The sequence below is a fragment of the Cuculus canorus genome, chromosome 28 (assembly GCF_017976375.1).
Source record: "Cuculus canorus isolate bCucCan1 chromosome 28, bCucCan1.pri, whole genome shotgun sequence".
Taxonomy (NCBI): domain Eukaryota; kingdom Metazoa; phylum Chordata; class Aves; order Cuculiformes; family Cuculidae; genus Cuculus; species Cuculus canorus.
This window is the reverse complement of record NC_071428.1, coordinates 2,446,228-2,463,624: the sequence shown is the minus strand read 5'-3', so window position 1 is coordinate 2,463,624 and position 17,397 is coordinate 2,446,228. Positions and strand designations below refer to the sequence as shown.

Sequence of the window (17,397 nt, the reverse complement as noted above, 5' to 3'; positions counted from 1 at the left end):
TTACTTGCAGAAGTTATGCATGCAGCGAAGTTTGTTTTGCAACTAATTAAGACTTCATGCAAAAAGGGTGTCACATCCTCCAGGCAATTTGACTAAGTGTATAAAAGCATTTGCTACGTAGAACTCTTCCAATCACTTTTCTTAACCTCTTCTCCTTAGTGATCCGGGTAAGTCAATTTTGAATCAATTATTTCTTGCTATCTAAATATTATCAAATGACAGGTTTGACTTAAGAAATGGCAAGGGGGTATTCTTCCAGAAATAGACTTCATTGTCCTGTAGTTTTAAGGCAATTTAAGTTTTACATTTCAGAGGTGAATGTTGGCACTTGCAAAGTACATTAGTGTTCAGGACAACAGCTCATTTAAACTGGGGCTGGCATATAAAATTCCTTCAGAACTCTAAGGAGTCTCATTAATTTCATACTGTTAAGTATTCTTTTTTCATATTATAAAGCCTATGTTGCATTAAATGAATTGTCATTGAAAAACATGACTTTTTATGATGTCCTCACCCTCAGTTGTCTTCCAGAAAGCAGCAGTGTCTTTCACAGCTGGAGAACAGATATTTTCAATATCCTATGGAGACGGGAACTCGGATTTTTCTTACTAAAGATCCGCTATAATGTCCTTTTTGTTTAAAATGTATTTATAGTGCTCAATTCCAGATCTGGAAGGAATGGAAGTACTCTTCTTCACCTCTTTTCATGGGTACTAGGATGAACTTTGACAAACTATCTTTATGCATTGGACCACTCAAGGATCCCTACCCTTAGGCAGATCTGCGGTCGTAATTCTTTTCCCAAAAGCAAGCCTGGACATTTCAAATTCATCTTTTCAGCTGACAAAAATATGCTGTTCTTGCCTTTTTCTTACCTTCAAGTCAAAGGCATGGGGTCAACTGGAAGAAAAGATGAAGATGCTGCCCTTGAGGGCTGGAGAAGGCAATGACGGCTTGCGGCTAAAACAAGACATTTAGATGGAGACACAAATTTTGTCCCCTGAATTTTGTCTCTGCCATAGACTCCTGGGGTAAATGCGGGGACTCGTTTGGGATATCAGTTTAGGTCCATCCTTTATGCCAGCCCTTAACCTCTTCCACAGCGGCTTCATGCTGATAAAGTGAATAACATTATTATCACCTCCCCCTCACTCTGTTTGCCTTGCCTAACTAGTGTGGGTACAATTCAGGGCAAGGACAGCCTGATAGTCTGTAATTATACAATGCCCAGTGCCCTGATATCAGGTAGAGTTTTGAAGAGCTGCTTGATTTCAACTATAAGATACCGTAACCCAGCTGATTTATAATGAGACTAATAAAAGATGGGTGGATCTCCATCTCAGATCGTACTGCTCCACTTCAAACCAGCTGAGATGAGGTAACTACCTTCACCCCCATGTTTCAGTTTTGCCAGTGCAGTGAGAGTTGAAACTGAAGTTTAAAACATAGTGTTGAGTTGATGGTATGGTTTTCTGCAGGGTTTGAATTGGAAATAGGAGTGAGACAGAGCAGCGCTGCACCTCAAGAAGCAAAGGCTCCAGGAAGACCATATAGCAGCCTTCCAACCTGATCATAGGTCTTTGCCCCTAGCAGTGGGGTTGGAACCTAATGAGCTTTAAGGTCCCTTGCAACCCCAAACATTCTATGACTAAGAGGGGGTTTAGGATTAAAACAAAGGTGATCTTGCAAATATCATCAGATACTCAAACAAGGAAGTTCAGAAGGGTTACGTAGGAAGGAGAAGAGTTACTGGATGGGAAAAGGAAACTGGACAGACATTGAACTCTCACCTGAATCTCATCTTGTAATTCCCTCTTTTGCCAGCAACCACGATATCCAGCACAACCCTCTCTTCCCAAAATCATAAAATCATAGAACAGGTTGGGTTGGAAGGAACCTTTAAGATCATCTTGATATCTCAATATCTGATACTTAAGCTTCTTGCTGGACTAACAACCGCCTTTTCTCACCTCTCCTTCATTTCACATTTCAGGTCTGGATCTGCCACATGTCTCCCTTCAATGACTGCTGCTTTCCACCAGGGGTGGCATGCCCGGAGCCCTTCGCCGTCACCTCCAATGAGACCTGTGTCATAAAATACCCTGATACCGTAGTGGACATAGCGGAGCCTGACTTTCCACCGTATTCCGTGATCTATCCTGGCCCAACACTCACCACTTTCCCTCAGCAAACTCTAGTGGGAACCACTGCATTGTTCGATATCAGAAACTTATTCAATTCTAGGGGCTCTCTTGGGTTTAGAGGCATGTGTGGTTCTGGGACAGCGTGTAACCCAGGAATTCCATTTGTTGATCCAGGAAACTGTAATCCTCTTTCTGCTCACTTGTCCAACCCCTTTTGCTATAGAACTTGCAGGCCAATCTAAATCCAACACAGATACCTGCAGATTAAGTGAAAAGCAGAACTGAACGCTAAGACAGATCATGACTAAGTTTATGGATAATGGATTATAGAAGTGCCGAGCTCCCACAGTTCCCAGTGGAGTCAACGAAAGTTGTGGCTTCCTGGCACTAAACCTGCATGAGGACTAGTATTTCCAAACAAGAAATTGAAAATTTCACTTTTGATTTTATTCAAAATTAGGATGAAATGAAAAAAAATTACAGTCGAATTTTCCGAGAAACAAGATTTTCAAAAATATCTGTTTGGTTTGGTAAAAAAAAGATGTATCTCTCAATAAATTAAAGTTTGTGTGTCAATATTGACTTTTTATTATCAATTTCTTTCAAAATAAAAGCCATAAAGTATTATGAAATTCTCTGACTGAAAATCTTGGTTTCAAAAATTAGATTTTATCAAAATTGAGATCCTCTTCTATAGCCTGCTGAACCAGCATCTACCATTTAAAAAAATCAGCTCTACTTGGCATTTCTTAAAATTAGGCATTCATAGGTCTTTCTTGCACTTTATTTCTACTTAGGCTGATGATGTAATGGCTTTCCAGCTTATTTTTCTGCCTATAAATCATTTAATGCAAACCAGGGCAATAAAAATAACTTCGAGCAATTGTAATAGCAGATTTCTCTGGAAAATCCTTCTGATCCAAGAACAACAACCTATGCAAAATCATGGAACTGGAGATTCACTGTAGACCCTCATGAAGTCTTGGAACTCTTGACTATATCCTACCCGTCTAATTTTGCACATGTATATTCAGCTTCTTGATCGCATTAAAAATTGCATTGCAGCATGCACTTTTTGGGTTTTCCTTTATTCACAGAATCATAGAACAGTTTGGGTTGGAAGGCACCTTAAAGATCATCCAGTTCCAACCTCCCTGCCATGGGCAGGGACACCTCCCACTGGATCAGACTGCCCAAGGCCCCATCCAACCTGGCCTTGAACATCTCCAGGGATGGAGCAGCCACAACTTCCCTGGGCAACTTCTTCCAGTGCCTCACCGCTCTGACGGTGAAGAAATTCTTCATGGAGAGCTGTCTGCCTGAGCATCACGGAACCCCATGAAACCTTCTCCATACTCCTTCCCAGGCTGTCAGGAGTGCAGGTGCAGAATTCGGGATGAATTGAAGTACTAGAATGAACTTCCCAGCCCGCACACAAGGCTATTCCTCAAAAATAGGACAAAAATTGTTGCTTAAGCACATACGGGCAGCAGCAAGGCGTTACAACCCTCTCCCCAAGTCACATCATTGGGACAACTTGCGCAAGAAGAATCTGCAATGTGGATACGTGCAACTTATTGGCCAACACACAGTAATAGCCTGGACTAATGAGTTATTAGGCTGAGTGTTAATGTGCTCACGTTCCCCTCAAAAGGCACTACAGGCCCAGTGATTCTGCATTTAATTATTTGTGCTCTGACTCAGAAGGATCAAACACTTCTTTCTCTCCCTCATTATTCTGCGCTTTCAAAATATTTGGGGGGAAATAGGGCAAAATTAACTGGATAACTTTGGGCTGGGCCTGTAGCAGTAGATTCATAGAATGGGTTGGATTGAAAGGGACCTCCAAGCCCATCCAGTTCCACCCTCTGCCATGGGCAGGGACACCTCCCACTGGATCAGGGGCTCCAAACCCCATCCAACCTGGCCTGGAACCCCTCCAGGGATGGGGCAGCTACCGCTGCTCTGGGCAACCTGGGCCAGGGCCTCCCCACACTCAGAGTAGAGAAATTCATCTTCATGTCCAGTTTAAACCTGCTCCTCTCCAGTTTATCCCCATTCCGCCTCATCCCATCCCCACAGCCTTTATGAACAGCCCCTCCACAGCTTTCCTGGAACCCCTTTCAGCACTGGAAGCCGCTCTAAGCTCTCCTCGGAGCCTTCTCTTCTCCAGGCCAAACAACCCCAACTCTCTCAGCCTGTCCTCCTATGGGAGGTGCTCAAGCCCTCACATCATCTCCTTGACCTCCTCTGGCCTCACTCCAGCAGCTCCATGTCCTTTCTGCGCTGAGGACTCAAACTGAATGCAGGACACCAGGTGAGAATCTAACGTACTTGAGTTCTTGGAGCCTGCAAAGCAAACACGCAACTTCTTTTCCATAAATTAAACCCAACTCCTGTAAAATCCTTTCAGTAATAACAAATATCTCCAAAGTCTGCAGAATGCTTCGTCAACAATAATTATATTTGTGCACATGCAGAGCATTGCAAAACTAATTCTCTGCTTTTGGATTTAGACATCCAGATGTTGAGCAACACCTACACTTTAGAATGAGACGTGTGAGGATCACAAGCATCATTGTTCAGGTGAGATAATTATTTCACATTTTTTCATTTTAAAGAAATCACCCCACATGAATGCTTTTAAAGTACATCGGACAAATTTCATCTTCAACTAGATAAGGTGCATCTGATAACAAGCCTTGAATGTGCAAAGGGTTTGTCCATTACTTCAAAAACTTTCCCATGCTGCAGACTTCCCAGTCCCAAACCTCCCTAGCATCCTTCTCTTTTCCTCTCCTATTCCCAAGAGCTTCTCCTACGTGCAGGACCAGAGTAGCCTTCTCTTACTATTTGTATTCTTGTCCCTTGCTCATTTCCTAAATTTGTAACTTCTTTTACACTGTTCATCCCAAGTTTTTTGTCTGCCCTCTCAAGGAACTCTCAAGCAACAACACCTACCTACAGTTACTCTCAGGAACTGCAGGGATAGGATGAGGAGGAATGGTTTTCAGCTGAAAGAAGGGAGACTGAGATGAGATTTTAGGAGGAAATGTTCCTATGAGGGTGGGGAGGCCCTGGCCCAGGTTGCCCAGAGCAGTGGTGGCTGCCCCATCCCTGGAGGGGTTCCAGGCCAGGTTGGATGGGGTTTGGAGCCCCTGATCCAGTGGGAGGTGTCCCTGCCCATGGCAGTGGGTGGAACCGAATGGACTTTAAGGTCCCTTCCAACCCAAACCATTCTGTGATTCTAGAAGTTCAAAATCCTCATCTCATACTCATTTTTAATTTTCAAGTACAAAACATTGGAACAAATGGACGAGATGAATCCAACCATCTCTTTATCAGACTCCTTAAGTTTGAATATCAAGCAATAACATCACTTTAAAGTATACACAAACACATAACTTATGATACTTCGTTAATATAATCATCATTAGTTCTAGTCCTTGAGCTCCGAGTACATCAGTTGCCTCCAAACCCAGCTCCTCCAGGGCAGGGATGTGGGAGCAGCAGCCCATGTGCTGGACCACATTTTTCACCCTGCAACTGTCCCAAGGCTGAGGTCTGCCAGGGAGTCCACAGGATGATTCACATCAGATTTAGCGGCTACACCCACAGATCACTAAAAATACTTTATTCATTCTCCCGTTTGATTTGTTTACATTCCTGTGGTTTGATCCTGACTAAATAACTTCAGGTTTTCAAGCTATAATCGTCCTTAAAATTCGAGGTGAATATGTGGTATTCCCCTAGGGGCAAAAAATTCACTTGTTAAACATCCCGCTGAAGGCTGAGCACAAATACTTTCAAAGAGCTTTGTGAAGGCTGTATATCATCTCCTCCATGCACCACACTATAGCATTACAAATAATCAATGTTTCAGCAAGCTCTGGTGCCACACAACTGAAATCTGCCCTTAATTTTCAGGTGTTCTTATATTCTGCATGTTCTCTACCCACGAAGAAAGACCGGTGCTCTAAAGCAGTGTTTCAGATCTGTAGACGGCATTTTCAGATAGCATGACTGAAAACGGTAGCGGTAAAGCTCAATAAAGAAAACCCACACCAGCTGAAGGTCTAATTCTGCGTTTCTAACACTTCTTTCACTCTCTCATAACACATTTTCTTCAAAGCAACGATCAACAACGAATTCAGACCACGATGCTGAAAGTCCACTTCATCAGCAATTCATTTTAATTTACTATTTTTTCACTCCTTCTGTCAATCTGAACCTGTTATTTCAGTTTATACCCATGGCCTTTCATTTGCCTGCCCTACATTTCCATAAATGGCCAAGTTCTATCTTCTTCTTGACTTGTGCTTCACCTAGAACGACAGTTCAGACTTTTGTGCATCTGTTCCTGATCTATAAATGGTGACAACAGCTCCTTCTCCACCCTTTAACAGGTCAGACTGATGATCCTAGATACAATCCCATTCAAGGGCTGTCCCTTATGTGGCTTTTCATAGCCACCACAAAGTAGCTTTCATTTGTTTGTGACATTAAAGATAATAAAAATCTTGACGTGTAGAGCTACAACCCAGTCTGATCCGCTTCGTGTCTAACTCTGGGAAATCAACCAGCCTCTTCAGCATCCATATTTATGTTCATATTGAAGGATAACAGTTCGCTTAAGACAAAAGCTGTGCACCTTATACATAGAATCATGGAATATTTTGTGTTGGAAGGGACCTCAAAGGTGATCCAGTTCCAGCCCCCCAGGTACAGGCAGGGACATCCCATGGGATTAGGGGCTCCAAGCACCATCCAGCCTGGCCTTGAATACTTCCAGGGATGGGGCAGACACCACTTCCCTGGGCAACCTGTTCCACTCTCAGAATGAATAATTTCTTCCTTATGTCCAGCCTAAACCTGCCCCTCTCCCGTTTATACCCATTGCCCCTCATCCTATCACCACAAGCCTTTATAAACACATGATAGAAGGGAAACTGTGACCTATGTGCTTCTACCTAATGTTGCACAATGAAGGGTTGGGGTGGCTACTTGGAAAATGGGCGAGGAAAATAAAGGAAAACTCAGGCCTTAAAGGGAAACTGAGGCAGGTTGTGTAATATCAGATGGGACAACCAGAGGGAGCTGTGGAGGCCAAGAGTTAGAGTTAACTCAGCATCTTGTAAACTTAACTGCATGACCGGTTTCTACCTACAACCCAAGAAACAGGGTTAACGACACAAAACCCCACATGGTGGGATCAGAGAAAGCATGCAACAGGGGTGTAACCCAAACAGGTTTTATTTAATTTAAATAATTTAATTTGCTTTCCTGCTCTGAACAAACCAGTATTTCAATTTTCTAGTATTACAATATATTTCCATACAGTTCTAGTCAGCATGTGATGAGGGAGGTGTCTTTCTCTTCTACCCTGCTTCCTTCATTCCTTTTTCTTCTGTGCTTCTTCAACACGTATTTGGTCTAAGTTTACAATGCCAACTCAGAATTTGTTGACCGTTCTTTGCCATTTTTCGGTATTCAAAATCTAGTTTAATCCCAGCTAGAAGGGCACAAAAAGGGCCCTTCTAGGTTCTCGTACTCTATTCAATCTGGTCTGCCAAGCCCTAGAAATAAGTAAAGACATGGAAGAGCCAGGAAATTCCAGCCCTGTGCAATGTGGGGTCCTGACAAGCCTGGAAAGCAAGAATCCAGACAGCAATTGCACACAAGGTAATTGTGCAAGAGCATTTCCCCTTTTTACTCACCAGGTGTTACCAAAAGACCTTCAGAAAAGGGCTTGTTCTCTTGAGCTGGCAAGTACACTTTGAAAGACCGTCCTTCATGCTATCATATATCCAGTCCACAAATTTTTTTTCCCCAGTAGTTGTAGGTTTTTGTTCAATCATGCTCCTTCTGCATGAAATTAGGATTTATGAGGTGTTTCTGGAAACACCCAGCATAATTAAGCACCATGGGAATGTTCTGAAGACCAAAAATGTTTCACAAACACTTATTAATGTCTTGCCTATGCAAATAGCTGTGTTATGATAATAGCTGTAGGTGACGCCTAGAGTTGGGCAATAGCACCACCTTAAAGGATATGCATCAAGGTAATTGCTGGCATTGTCCTAATTAGAGCATGAATCACTGGCTCAGATTTGGGATTATTCAGCTTTCACTTGTAGTTTGTACAAAATCAGAAAGTCAGAGTTTGTGATAGAGCAAAACACAGTGCCTCGATGCACTGATGCACAATTAAACTCTTGCTACCAGCGTGGACTTATACTTCAGTTCACACTTGACTAATGGGCAGAATTCTTGCCGATATAATATGGCTTCAGATGACGTAAGCATGCAGAGCATCTTTGAAGTGAAAAGAATTGACTTTGCAGATCTACATCAGCAGAGCATCTAACCCCAAGCGTTTTCCTTTAACTATTTCTTCATTAGCGGGTGTTCCTGACTCAGCTTTATAAACAAAACTTCTCTGCTCTGAAGTTGGACTGGTTTGACGACAGGAACCATATCTTAGCTAAGCAGGAGCCATTATTTATACTCTCCCTGCCTTGAAAAAGGATATAATTTTCTAAAACAGTTTGAAATTAATGGCTGCTGACAATATTAGCATTTTATATTGTGGTGTATGCAGTCTGCATTACTTTTTTCTCTCTTTTGCTCTTTATTAACTTGTTAATCGCTCTAGAGCATAACACAAAAATTATGGGAGGGGGAAGAAAATTCTGTATAGTATTGCTGCATTATGGGAGAGTTTTAAAGAGTTAATTACCTTGTAGTTAAGAGACCACACCTCCATGCAACAGCCAGGATTTGGCTTGTAGCTTCATCATTGATCGCCCAAACAGTGCATAGATCAACTGAAAGGAGAAACATACAATCATGGAGTGGTTTGGATGGGAAGGGACCTCAAAGCCCATCCAGTACCACCCCCTACCATGGGCAGGGACATCTCCCACGGGATCAAAGGCTTCAAGCCCTTTCCGACCTGGTCTTGAATCCCTCCAGGGATGGGGCAGCCACCACTGCTCTGGGCAACCTGGGCCAGGGTCTCCCCACCCTCACAGCAGAACATTTCTCCTTAAGATCTCATCTCAATCTCCCCTCTTTCAAGTGGAAATCTTTGCCCCTCATCCTGTTCCTGCACTGCTTGATCAAGAGCCCCTCCTCAGCTTTCCTGTAGGCCCCGGAGTGAATCCAGAGACCTTAGCTACGTCATTTTGCAAGGATGAATCTCATATTTGCTGTATGTGCTTTAATACCCATGTTTCAAAAAAAGCAAATTTGGGATGCATCCTTGGATGAGAGAGGTCTTCCAGCTAGAAATTACCAAAGAATTAGAAGCAAGAGACACTGAAAACTTAGGGAGCAGAAAGAAAACCTAGACTGTGAATCTATTTGAATTGTGAGTTCCTCCAAAGGATGCAACATTCATCCCACCTTGAGGGACCACATCATGAAAACCCACAGCTACCTCTGCCATGGCACATTCCAACTGGTTGAACACTACCCAGTCACGGGCTTCCCTCTGCCCGGTGCGCATGGCAGTGGGAGCTCCCATGCATACAGCAGCACCCTCCACTGGCAGAGGCCACCAGGAGGACCTTCTCGAAATGGGAAGTAGTCCCATTATCAGGAATATTCTGGAGATATCAGGAAGCTACATTTCAAAAGGAGTTCACAAACATATGTTCGCATGTCATAAAAGGAAATCATTTTATGCTGATATTAATAATATCCTCGTGGATTTTGACTGCTCTGACTTCATATAGAGCATATGCAAAACACTTATTTAATCAGCTCCTCATTTTAAGCCTCATAATTGGAGATGGTTTCATCTTTATTTAAAAGATAACTTTGTGATAGCTTGGCTTTTAAGGCTTTTCAGCAGATGCTGCCTCTGTCTCCGGTAAGAATGCATCTGTAAACGTTATTAAGGTTACATCAGACAAAAACCAAACCCAGTGCTTCTAGAGGTTTATCTAGGCAAACATGAGATGTCTGCTCATATTTCCAATAAGGAAAATACATCTTGTGTACTGACACACTGACATCTAATTCTCCCTGTGTTTTCAACAGAGATAAGCCACTACAAGTCTATTAATTCTTACTGCGCTTTAAATTCTTAATGAAAGCAGTAAAGTCAAACCAGGAAATATTCCAGATGAAAAGAACTTGCAGGGCCCATCTGCATTTTGTATTATGACCTCACTCAGCTTTAGATAATCATAAACAGCAAGCAAAACAATTACAGTAAGTGCGGGAGGAATACATGCAACAAAGTTTGCTTCATGAGTAATTGAAGTCCTTTACACAAAGCGTCTCTGCTCCTCCAGGCGATCTGGGAAAGGGTATAAAAACCCTCTCTGCGCAAGGCTTTTCTCACTGCTTCTCTTGACTTGTTCTCTCCGGTACGCTGAGTAAGTCTGTTTTGACAACTATTAAAACCTTCGAGTTTAATTTCACTTTAGCATGAATTCTGATAAAATCGGGACTAAATCCTACAAGAATATTCTGAGACATCTTTAGAAAGATGCCTACTAACATTTTCTATGCTAGATAATGGATACTAAAATAAAAGTAAGAGCTTTTCAAGACTTCTTTGGACTGTTAATTTTCTGGCAGAATTTGGGATTTCTACCTCTTCTGAAAGTTTGCAGAAGAGCTCCCAGAATAGATTGTGAAACTCTTTCTGCCTATATATATTCATATATATATATATTTGATATATATATATAATCAGGAGTTGTTAATTGGGGGGGATTTCAAAGGGGACCGTTGAAGTTTAAGACCAGCTTGGATGGGGCTTGGAGACCCCTAATCCAGTGGGAGGTGTCCCTGCCCACAGCAGAGGAGTTGGAACCACATGGGTTTTGAGGTGCCTTCCAATCCAACTCGTTCTATGAAGCAAACTCCATTTTTGAATTCAGATCTGTGCAGCTACAGCAATATGGCATTGCTGTTGTTCGTAACACAGCTAATTTAATTAGCCTAACAGCAAGCTACACCAAGTGGCGATTAGATACTATTATCATAACCGTGGAAACACACTTTCATTTATCATAATTACAAATAGGAATTTGCTGGTATTTAATTATCTTTTTAAAGAGATGAAATAAAAGCATTATTTTAGGTTAAAGCTAACCTCTAACCTAAAGGGATTTGGGGAAAAATGCTGTGCATGCTGCTTTTTTTTTTAAAGGAAAGATGTATTTGAGGGTTCTTCTGCTTTCCTCTGCATTTAGGTGGGTCAAGTAAAGATCCAAGAGCCCATTGTCCTGCCTCTTCCCCTGCACCTATAACAAACAGTAAGAAGCTTCTGAAGTGCAGGAAAGTGGCTTTCAGACTATTTTTACTCTATACTTGGCAAGAGAATAGTTTATTTATTAGAAAGTGGTGCTGGCTACATATTTTAGGATCCTGTATTTCCTTACTGATTTTAGATTAACTCCAAATTATGCATTATCTGCCTTAGAAAGATGTAATCCGAAGAAAGAAATAAACACTGTTAAATGTGTGTATCCTAGGTCAGGCTGTAATTTTCTTATTTGGGTTAGCAATAACATAATATAAATATTTTTAGTTCTGTGTCGTATCAAACCAGTATTTTTCAACTCCCATTTATTCCTCACCTTTCGTTTCAGTGGAATGTTTTAATGCCTGAAAATAACAGGAATCCGCAAGAAAATCACAGAATAGTTTGGATTGGAAGGGACCTTAAATATCATCCAGTTCCAACCTCCCTGCCATGGGCAGGGACACCTCCCAGTGGATCAGGTTGTCCATAATACAAAAACCTTTATGTGATATAGGAAATTCAGGCTGCTAAACAGGTTCAGTACTCAAATCTATTGCAAATCCAGACTTTTTTTCCCCTCCCTTCCTTGTGCCCCATCTGGAAAATGCAGACTCAATCCTGGGAAGCCGCGTGTGGGAGGAAAGGAGACGCTGTAGGAACAAGTTCAAGCTTGTCTCTAGGAACTATTACAAAGTACTGGGAGGTTTTAATGCTGGTAGCTCTTTGGGAGGAGGCATGCAAAGAAAGGGGAGGATTTTTGCTCCCAGAGGAGGAGAAATAGAGAGAGCAAGTTGAAAACAGCAAATTAGAAAAGACAAGTAGGTGCAGGCTAAGTAAAAGGTGGCAGATATACGGAAAAGAGCTTGACTGCTGTCTTTATCCAGATCATCTCTGTCTGAAGCTCTTTTAGAGCCAAGCTTAGAAGCATCAATAACCAAACTCATGGGTTTTGTTGTCTTATTTTTATCTAATTCTACAAATAATTTACAGGCAGTCCCCTGCCACGGCCAGGCGATGGCTTCCGAGCAGCTGGCATGTACCAATCCCTGTGAGGCCAAGTGTCCCCAGCCCCTGGCCACCAGCAGCAACGAGCCTTGCGTCGTGACCTGCGGTGACTCCCGGGTGATTATCTACCCACCACCCGTTGTCGTCACCTTCCCAGGACCCATCCTCACCACCTACCCACAGCAAACCGTCGTGGGAGCCTCAGAGCCCTCCGAGGTCAACCTAGCAGAGTCTCCTGCCGTAGCACCTCTGCCAGCGGAGGTGACAGGGAGGCTGGAGGCAGCAGCTGAGAAATTTACCCCCCAGGTCATTGCCCGACCTGAGCCACGGTGTGCTCCAAAGTACTCCTACACCTATTCTTCCCAATGGACACATCCATGTAATTCATATCGCTCTGGGAAACGGTGGACGTACTAAGCTCAGCTCTGGGGTGTGTAGAGCAATTTAAAGAAGCAGCAAAGGAAATTTGAGATGCAGATTGGGGTGGAGCTCCCAGGCACCAGCCCCAGAGCTGGGTGTTGTCTGGCTCCAGCTGGAAAGAATGAGAGCTACAAACACTCAGCACCTGTGTAAAGGCAGGCTCGCGTGTGCATTTTCTCATTTTACCTTTAGTTTAGATTTGTTATCCTCTGGCTTTCCAGTTTAGTCATCTGCTTCAGTTGTGCTTTGTCTTATTTCAGTTATATTAATGACAGTGATCATAGAGAGGTGACTTAGGATGCTAGAAACTGCACACAGCAACTGTGCCAAAGGCGAAAAAACCATGTTTTTTACAGACTGCCTCCCTTTGACACTAGTGATAGGCCAGAGCCTCCCTGAACCCCTGGAAAGATGGTCTTTATATTGTGTAATTCCAGAACTGTAGAAAAGCTGTCTCTTTCCAAATAAATTTTCTGTATCAAAGCATGGTTTCTGGTTTTTATTACCACATAATATTTTTCTTCTTCTTTTACTTAGTGGTTGAATTTATAGCATATTTATCCTTGGTCGTAGGTATTTCACGTTGCTTCTTTAAGTGCCAATGTCACAAAATTGCAGAAGTACTTTACTACCCAATATTATTAAACATAAGTCAAGAATTTGACGCTCCCCACAACCAGCCTGAGTCCCTGGCAGTTGCTGTTTATGAGAGCAGCTTGGGTCATACTTAACTCCAAACTTGCCACGTACAACTCAGGACAGAGCAACTTTCCAGCACTTTGCCCCAAGTCCAAAAGCAAGACATGAACATCTGGGCACAGCCCACCCACAGCCTTCCAACACACTCTGTGGATCTTTCCCAGGGGTCACAGGGGGAAAGATGCCCTCAGGCTGCCCACAGACACTCATCAATGCACTGGTCACGTTGCGGGGTGCACGGTCAGCACATCACCCTGAGCATCGTGTCTGACTGCTGGGAACAGGGTGGGGAGTATGAACGGGAAAGAATTACACCACTGGTTTAGTTTTCATTTCTCTACAGACCTCACAAAACAGAAAGTGGTATTGCACCTTTGAAATGAGTCTTTTGTAAGGAAGGGAAGGGGTGCCATCCAGAGAGATCTTAACAGACTTGAGAAGCGGGCTTGGGCGAAATTCATGAAGTTCAACAAGACTGAGGGTAAGGTCCTACACCTGGGTCAAGCAATTCCAAACAAAAATATAGACTGAGAGAATGGACTGAATGCAGCACTGGAGAGAAAGACTTGTGGGTGCTGGTGGATGAGGTCAATATGAGCTGGCAAAGTGTGCTCGCAACCCAGAATGCAAAGCATATCCTGGACTACACCAGAAGAAATGTGACCAGCAATCAAAGAAGGGGATTGTACCATTCAACCCAGAACACATGAGAGCTCACCTGGAGTCCTGCATTCAGTTGTGGAGTCCTCAGCATAGGAAGGACATGGATCTATTAGAACATATCCAAAGGAGGCTTCAGAAATAATCAGGGCTGGAGGACCTCCCATACAAGGACAGACTGAGAGAGTTCAAGCCTGGAGAAGAGAAGGCTGTGGAGAAGACTTTAAGCAGTCTTACAGTATTTAAAAGGATTAGAGGAAAGCTGGGGAGGGGCTTTTGATCAGAGAGTGCAGGGATTGGATGAGGGGAACATTTTTCACCTGCAAGAGAGGAGATTGAAACAAGATCTTAAAGAGATATGTTTTGCCGTGAGGTTTGGGAGGCTCTGGCCCAGGTTGCCCAGAGCAGCGGTGGCTGCCCCATCCCTGGAGGGGTTCCAGGCCAGGTTGGATGGGGTTTGGAGCCCCTGATCCAGTGGGAGGTGTCCCTGCCCATGGCAGGGGGTGGGACTGGATGGGCTTTGAGGTCCCACCCAACCTAAACCTTTCTATGATTCTATGATTTCCTAGTAACTTCTCTACCGTGCAGTTTAAAAAACTTTTCTGAGAGAAATTCAGAGCTTACATGAATATTTTCAACAAAGGAATTTCCAGAAAACATTTCACATCACCCCTCAGTTTTTGATGTAATTCCAGCCACACTGAAGAATAAATTCGGACCAAAAAAAATTGTTCATGCAATGCGGATTCTTTAATGGGGATGGAAAGTGTCAGCAAGGAACGAAAACCATACAGAAACAATGGATAGAGAAACACAAAAATCATAAGGCTGCAGCAAGGCACAACCCAGGGCTTCACTCCAAAAATTCCCCCTTCCTATTGCAGGCTGAGAGTCTCAGAGCTGCACAGAGCAACGAAGACTCACATCTGAGGATGGGAACAGCTTTGTTGCATCCTAGAGGGGAGCTTTAGGAGGCAGTGAAAGCTGTCACCTGAGATCTCCAAGGTTACTCTGAGCAAATAAGCCAGGATCATAAGGATGAAGTCAGTGTTTTGCACAGCCTTGTGAGGGGCTGAAAGGTTTGTTCTGCGTCTGTTGGTAGAAGCCAAGAGGGGCTACTTGTGAAAACCCAGGGCAGATGCAACACGGAACTCCAGGGGTATTTGGAGTTTAGCAGGGCCCACAGCTGCCACTGAGGTACCTGTGGCCTCGGGCCCAGCCACCGTATCCGCAGCTCCCATAGCCTCCATAGCCTCCATAGCCCCCAAGGCCTCCGTACCCCCAAGAGCCTCCATAGCCTCCATAGCCACCAAGGCCTCCATAGCCCCAGGAGCCTCCATAACCACCACGGCCTCCATAGCTGCCTCCGTAGCTCCCAGCAACAGCGGGGACTCCAGCTGAGCCAACAGCGCTGTGCTGTGGGAAGTTGCTGAGGATGGGCCCGGGGAAGGTGACCACTGTAGCTGGGGGCTGGATCACCACCGTGGAGTCGGGGCACTGGCGCACGCAGGGCTCGTTGCAGGAGTCAGCCAGCGGGGCTGGGGTGGCCACCCCACAGGAAGGGGCACACAGGCTGGAGCAGGACATCCTTCGGTGCAGGAGGTGAAGCTGCAAGACAAGGCAAAACTATGGCTCAGAGCAAGGCTTGAGCCCAAATCCCTCCGGACTCTCTTGGAAACTGTGTCCCAAGACATACTCTGGATCATCTCAGGAGGTCAGAGCAAAAACAAATTCTAGAGCTGAAATGCTGCTGTAATCCCCTTGATCTTTCTCGGGCTCCCTGGGCCTCACTTGCACACAAGAGAGAAGAAATATCTGTCATCTAAAGCAGATGGAAACTCAACCAGCTCCCAAGGGACTTGAGTGCATTTGTATAGTGAGAGCATCATACCTGCAAGGTTAAATTTCCCTCCTTTCCATAGCTCTCAAACAGCACCATCCCATCCTAACTATGCTCCATGGAAGAGCGGTGGAGCCCAGAGCAAGAGACTCCTTGAGAAAGACATTGCTGAGGAAGGGAAGAGGGAGGTAAGAGTCGGACTTACCACGATGATCAGGAGAGTCAACAGTGGAAGAAGCTGGATAGAGGGCTGTGAAGCCCTTAGCTCTTTTATACATGTCCAAGACAGCCTGGGGCATCGGCCAGTGGGTGGTGGCAAAAGGCCCATGTAATCACAAAATCAAGTGGACAAGCCTCATAAAACAAATTATGATGCAGAACAATTACATCTGTCCTAATTGGGTTTACTAGCAAGTAAATTTGCCCTGGTGAACAGACACATGATGGGAGTTTCAGTTCCTGACACATCATTACATGAAAGACAAGATGGTGCTCTAGCTGACCTGATGGCTCCAATAAACCCCAATCTGTCCCTAATCCTCCAACTTTGCTTATGTCCAAGAGTCTTGGGCATCTCTCAGAAGCACTTTGCAATACTGCACGCAGCCATCACACCTGTCATTACCTTTATTTTACAACTGGTAAACTGAGGTCCCAGGAGGTTGGGCAAGGAAGAAGCAATTCCATATGCTCAGAACAGCTCTGAATGCCAACTGTGGCTCCCATGCTGGCAAAGGCTGGGTGAGATTGCAGTAAGGAATGCAAAGGGCATCTAGAAGCTTTGAATGTTTTCCTGCCACGGCATGACTCCTTGATTTTTAGCTTCCCAAATAACCTGATGGTCCAGCAATGAGCAGGGGATATGGTTCCCAGGTGGTATGAAGTTGCATCTATGAAGAATGCTGGCACAGATGTGGGAGGAGAGTGGAACCATTGTAAAAGTAGATGTGTGCAGGAGCAAGAGGGCAGAAACAGGACCAAGACACTTGCAGATGATTCAGCTATGTATCTGTGAACACGGCCTTCACCAAGCCCCTCTGGGAAGACCCGATTATTAAGCTGGGCACTGAGGGCTGTGACTGGAGATGCTGGCCCAGAACCCACATGGACACACGCTGCACATGGCCATGGTCCCCACACGTGCAGGAATGTTGGGCACTGCTGGCTCTGGGTGCGTGGCTGGGATGCTACTGAGTGTGATGTGGTTGGGCAGAGCACTCTTCTACAAGATGACCGGGATTCTTCCGTGTAAGCAAAGTGGGGGATTAGGGACAGAATGGGGTTTATTGGTGTCGCCAGGTCAGCTACAGCACCTCCTTGTCTTTCATGTGATGATTTGTCACGGTTTGTCCCTCCCACCACCT

The 17,397-nt window shown here is 44.3% G+C and overlaps 2 protein-coding genes and 1 long non-coding RNA gene across 4 annotated transcripts; 2 read left to right on the top strand and 1 right to left on the bottom strand.

Annotated features, from left to right (window-relative positions):
* On the top strand, nt 1–2,776 carry LOC128849342 (uncharacterized). Its single transcript, XR_008447339.1, has 2 exons — nt 1–167; nt 1,994–2,776. It is a non-coding gene; the product is annotated as an uncharacterized LOC128849342 (long non-coding RNA).
* A 7,610-nt stretch (nt 2,777–10,386) lies between these two features.
* On the top strand, nt 10,387–13,320 carry LOC128849409 (feather keratin 4-like). 2 transcript variants are annotated; one of them, XM_054051213.1, is made up of 2 exons: nt 10,387–10,531; nt 12,400–13,319. In XM_054051213.1, the coding sequence occupies exon 2, from the start codon at nt 12,424–12,426 to the stop codon at nt 12,829–12,831; it is 408 nt and encodes a 135-aa protein (XP_053907188.1). In that variant the 5' UTR covers nt 10,387–10,531; nt 12,400–12,423; the 3' UTR covers nt 12,832–13,319. The 2 variants fall into 2 exon arrangements, with proteins under 2 accessions (XP_053907188.1, XP_053907189.1); XM_054051214.1 differs by having other exon boundaries at nt 10,504–10,522; nt 12,400–13,320.
* A 1,620-nt stretch (nt 13,321–14,940) lies between these two features.
* Nucleotides 14,941–16,261, bottom strand: LOC128849408 (claw keratin-like). The gene is made up of 2 exons (XM_054051212.1): nt 16,239–16,261; nt 14,941–15,801 (listed from the first exon to the last, which is right to left on the bottom strand). The coding sequence occupies exon 2, from the start codon at nt 15,778–15,780 to the stop codon at nt 15,364–15,366; it is 417 nt and encodes a 138-aa protein (XP_053907187.1). The 5' UTR covers nt 15,781–15,801; nt 16,239–16,261; the 3' UTR covers nt 14,941–15,363.
* Nucleotides 16,262–17,397: the final 1,136 nt, after the last annotated feature.

What these genes read in the sequence shown, in the direction of transcription:
- LOC128849409 (XM_054051214.1), top strand. Translation starts at nt 12,424, where the DNA reads ATGGCTTCCGAGCAGCTGGCATGTACCAATCCCTGTGAGGCCAAGTGT.
- LOC128849408 (XM_054051212.1), bottom strand. Translation starts at nt 15,780, where the DNA reads ATGTCCTGCTCCAGCCTGTGTGCCCCTTCCTGTGGGGTGGCCACCCCA.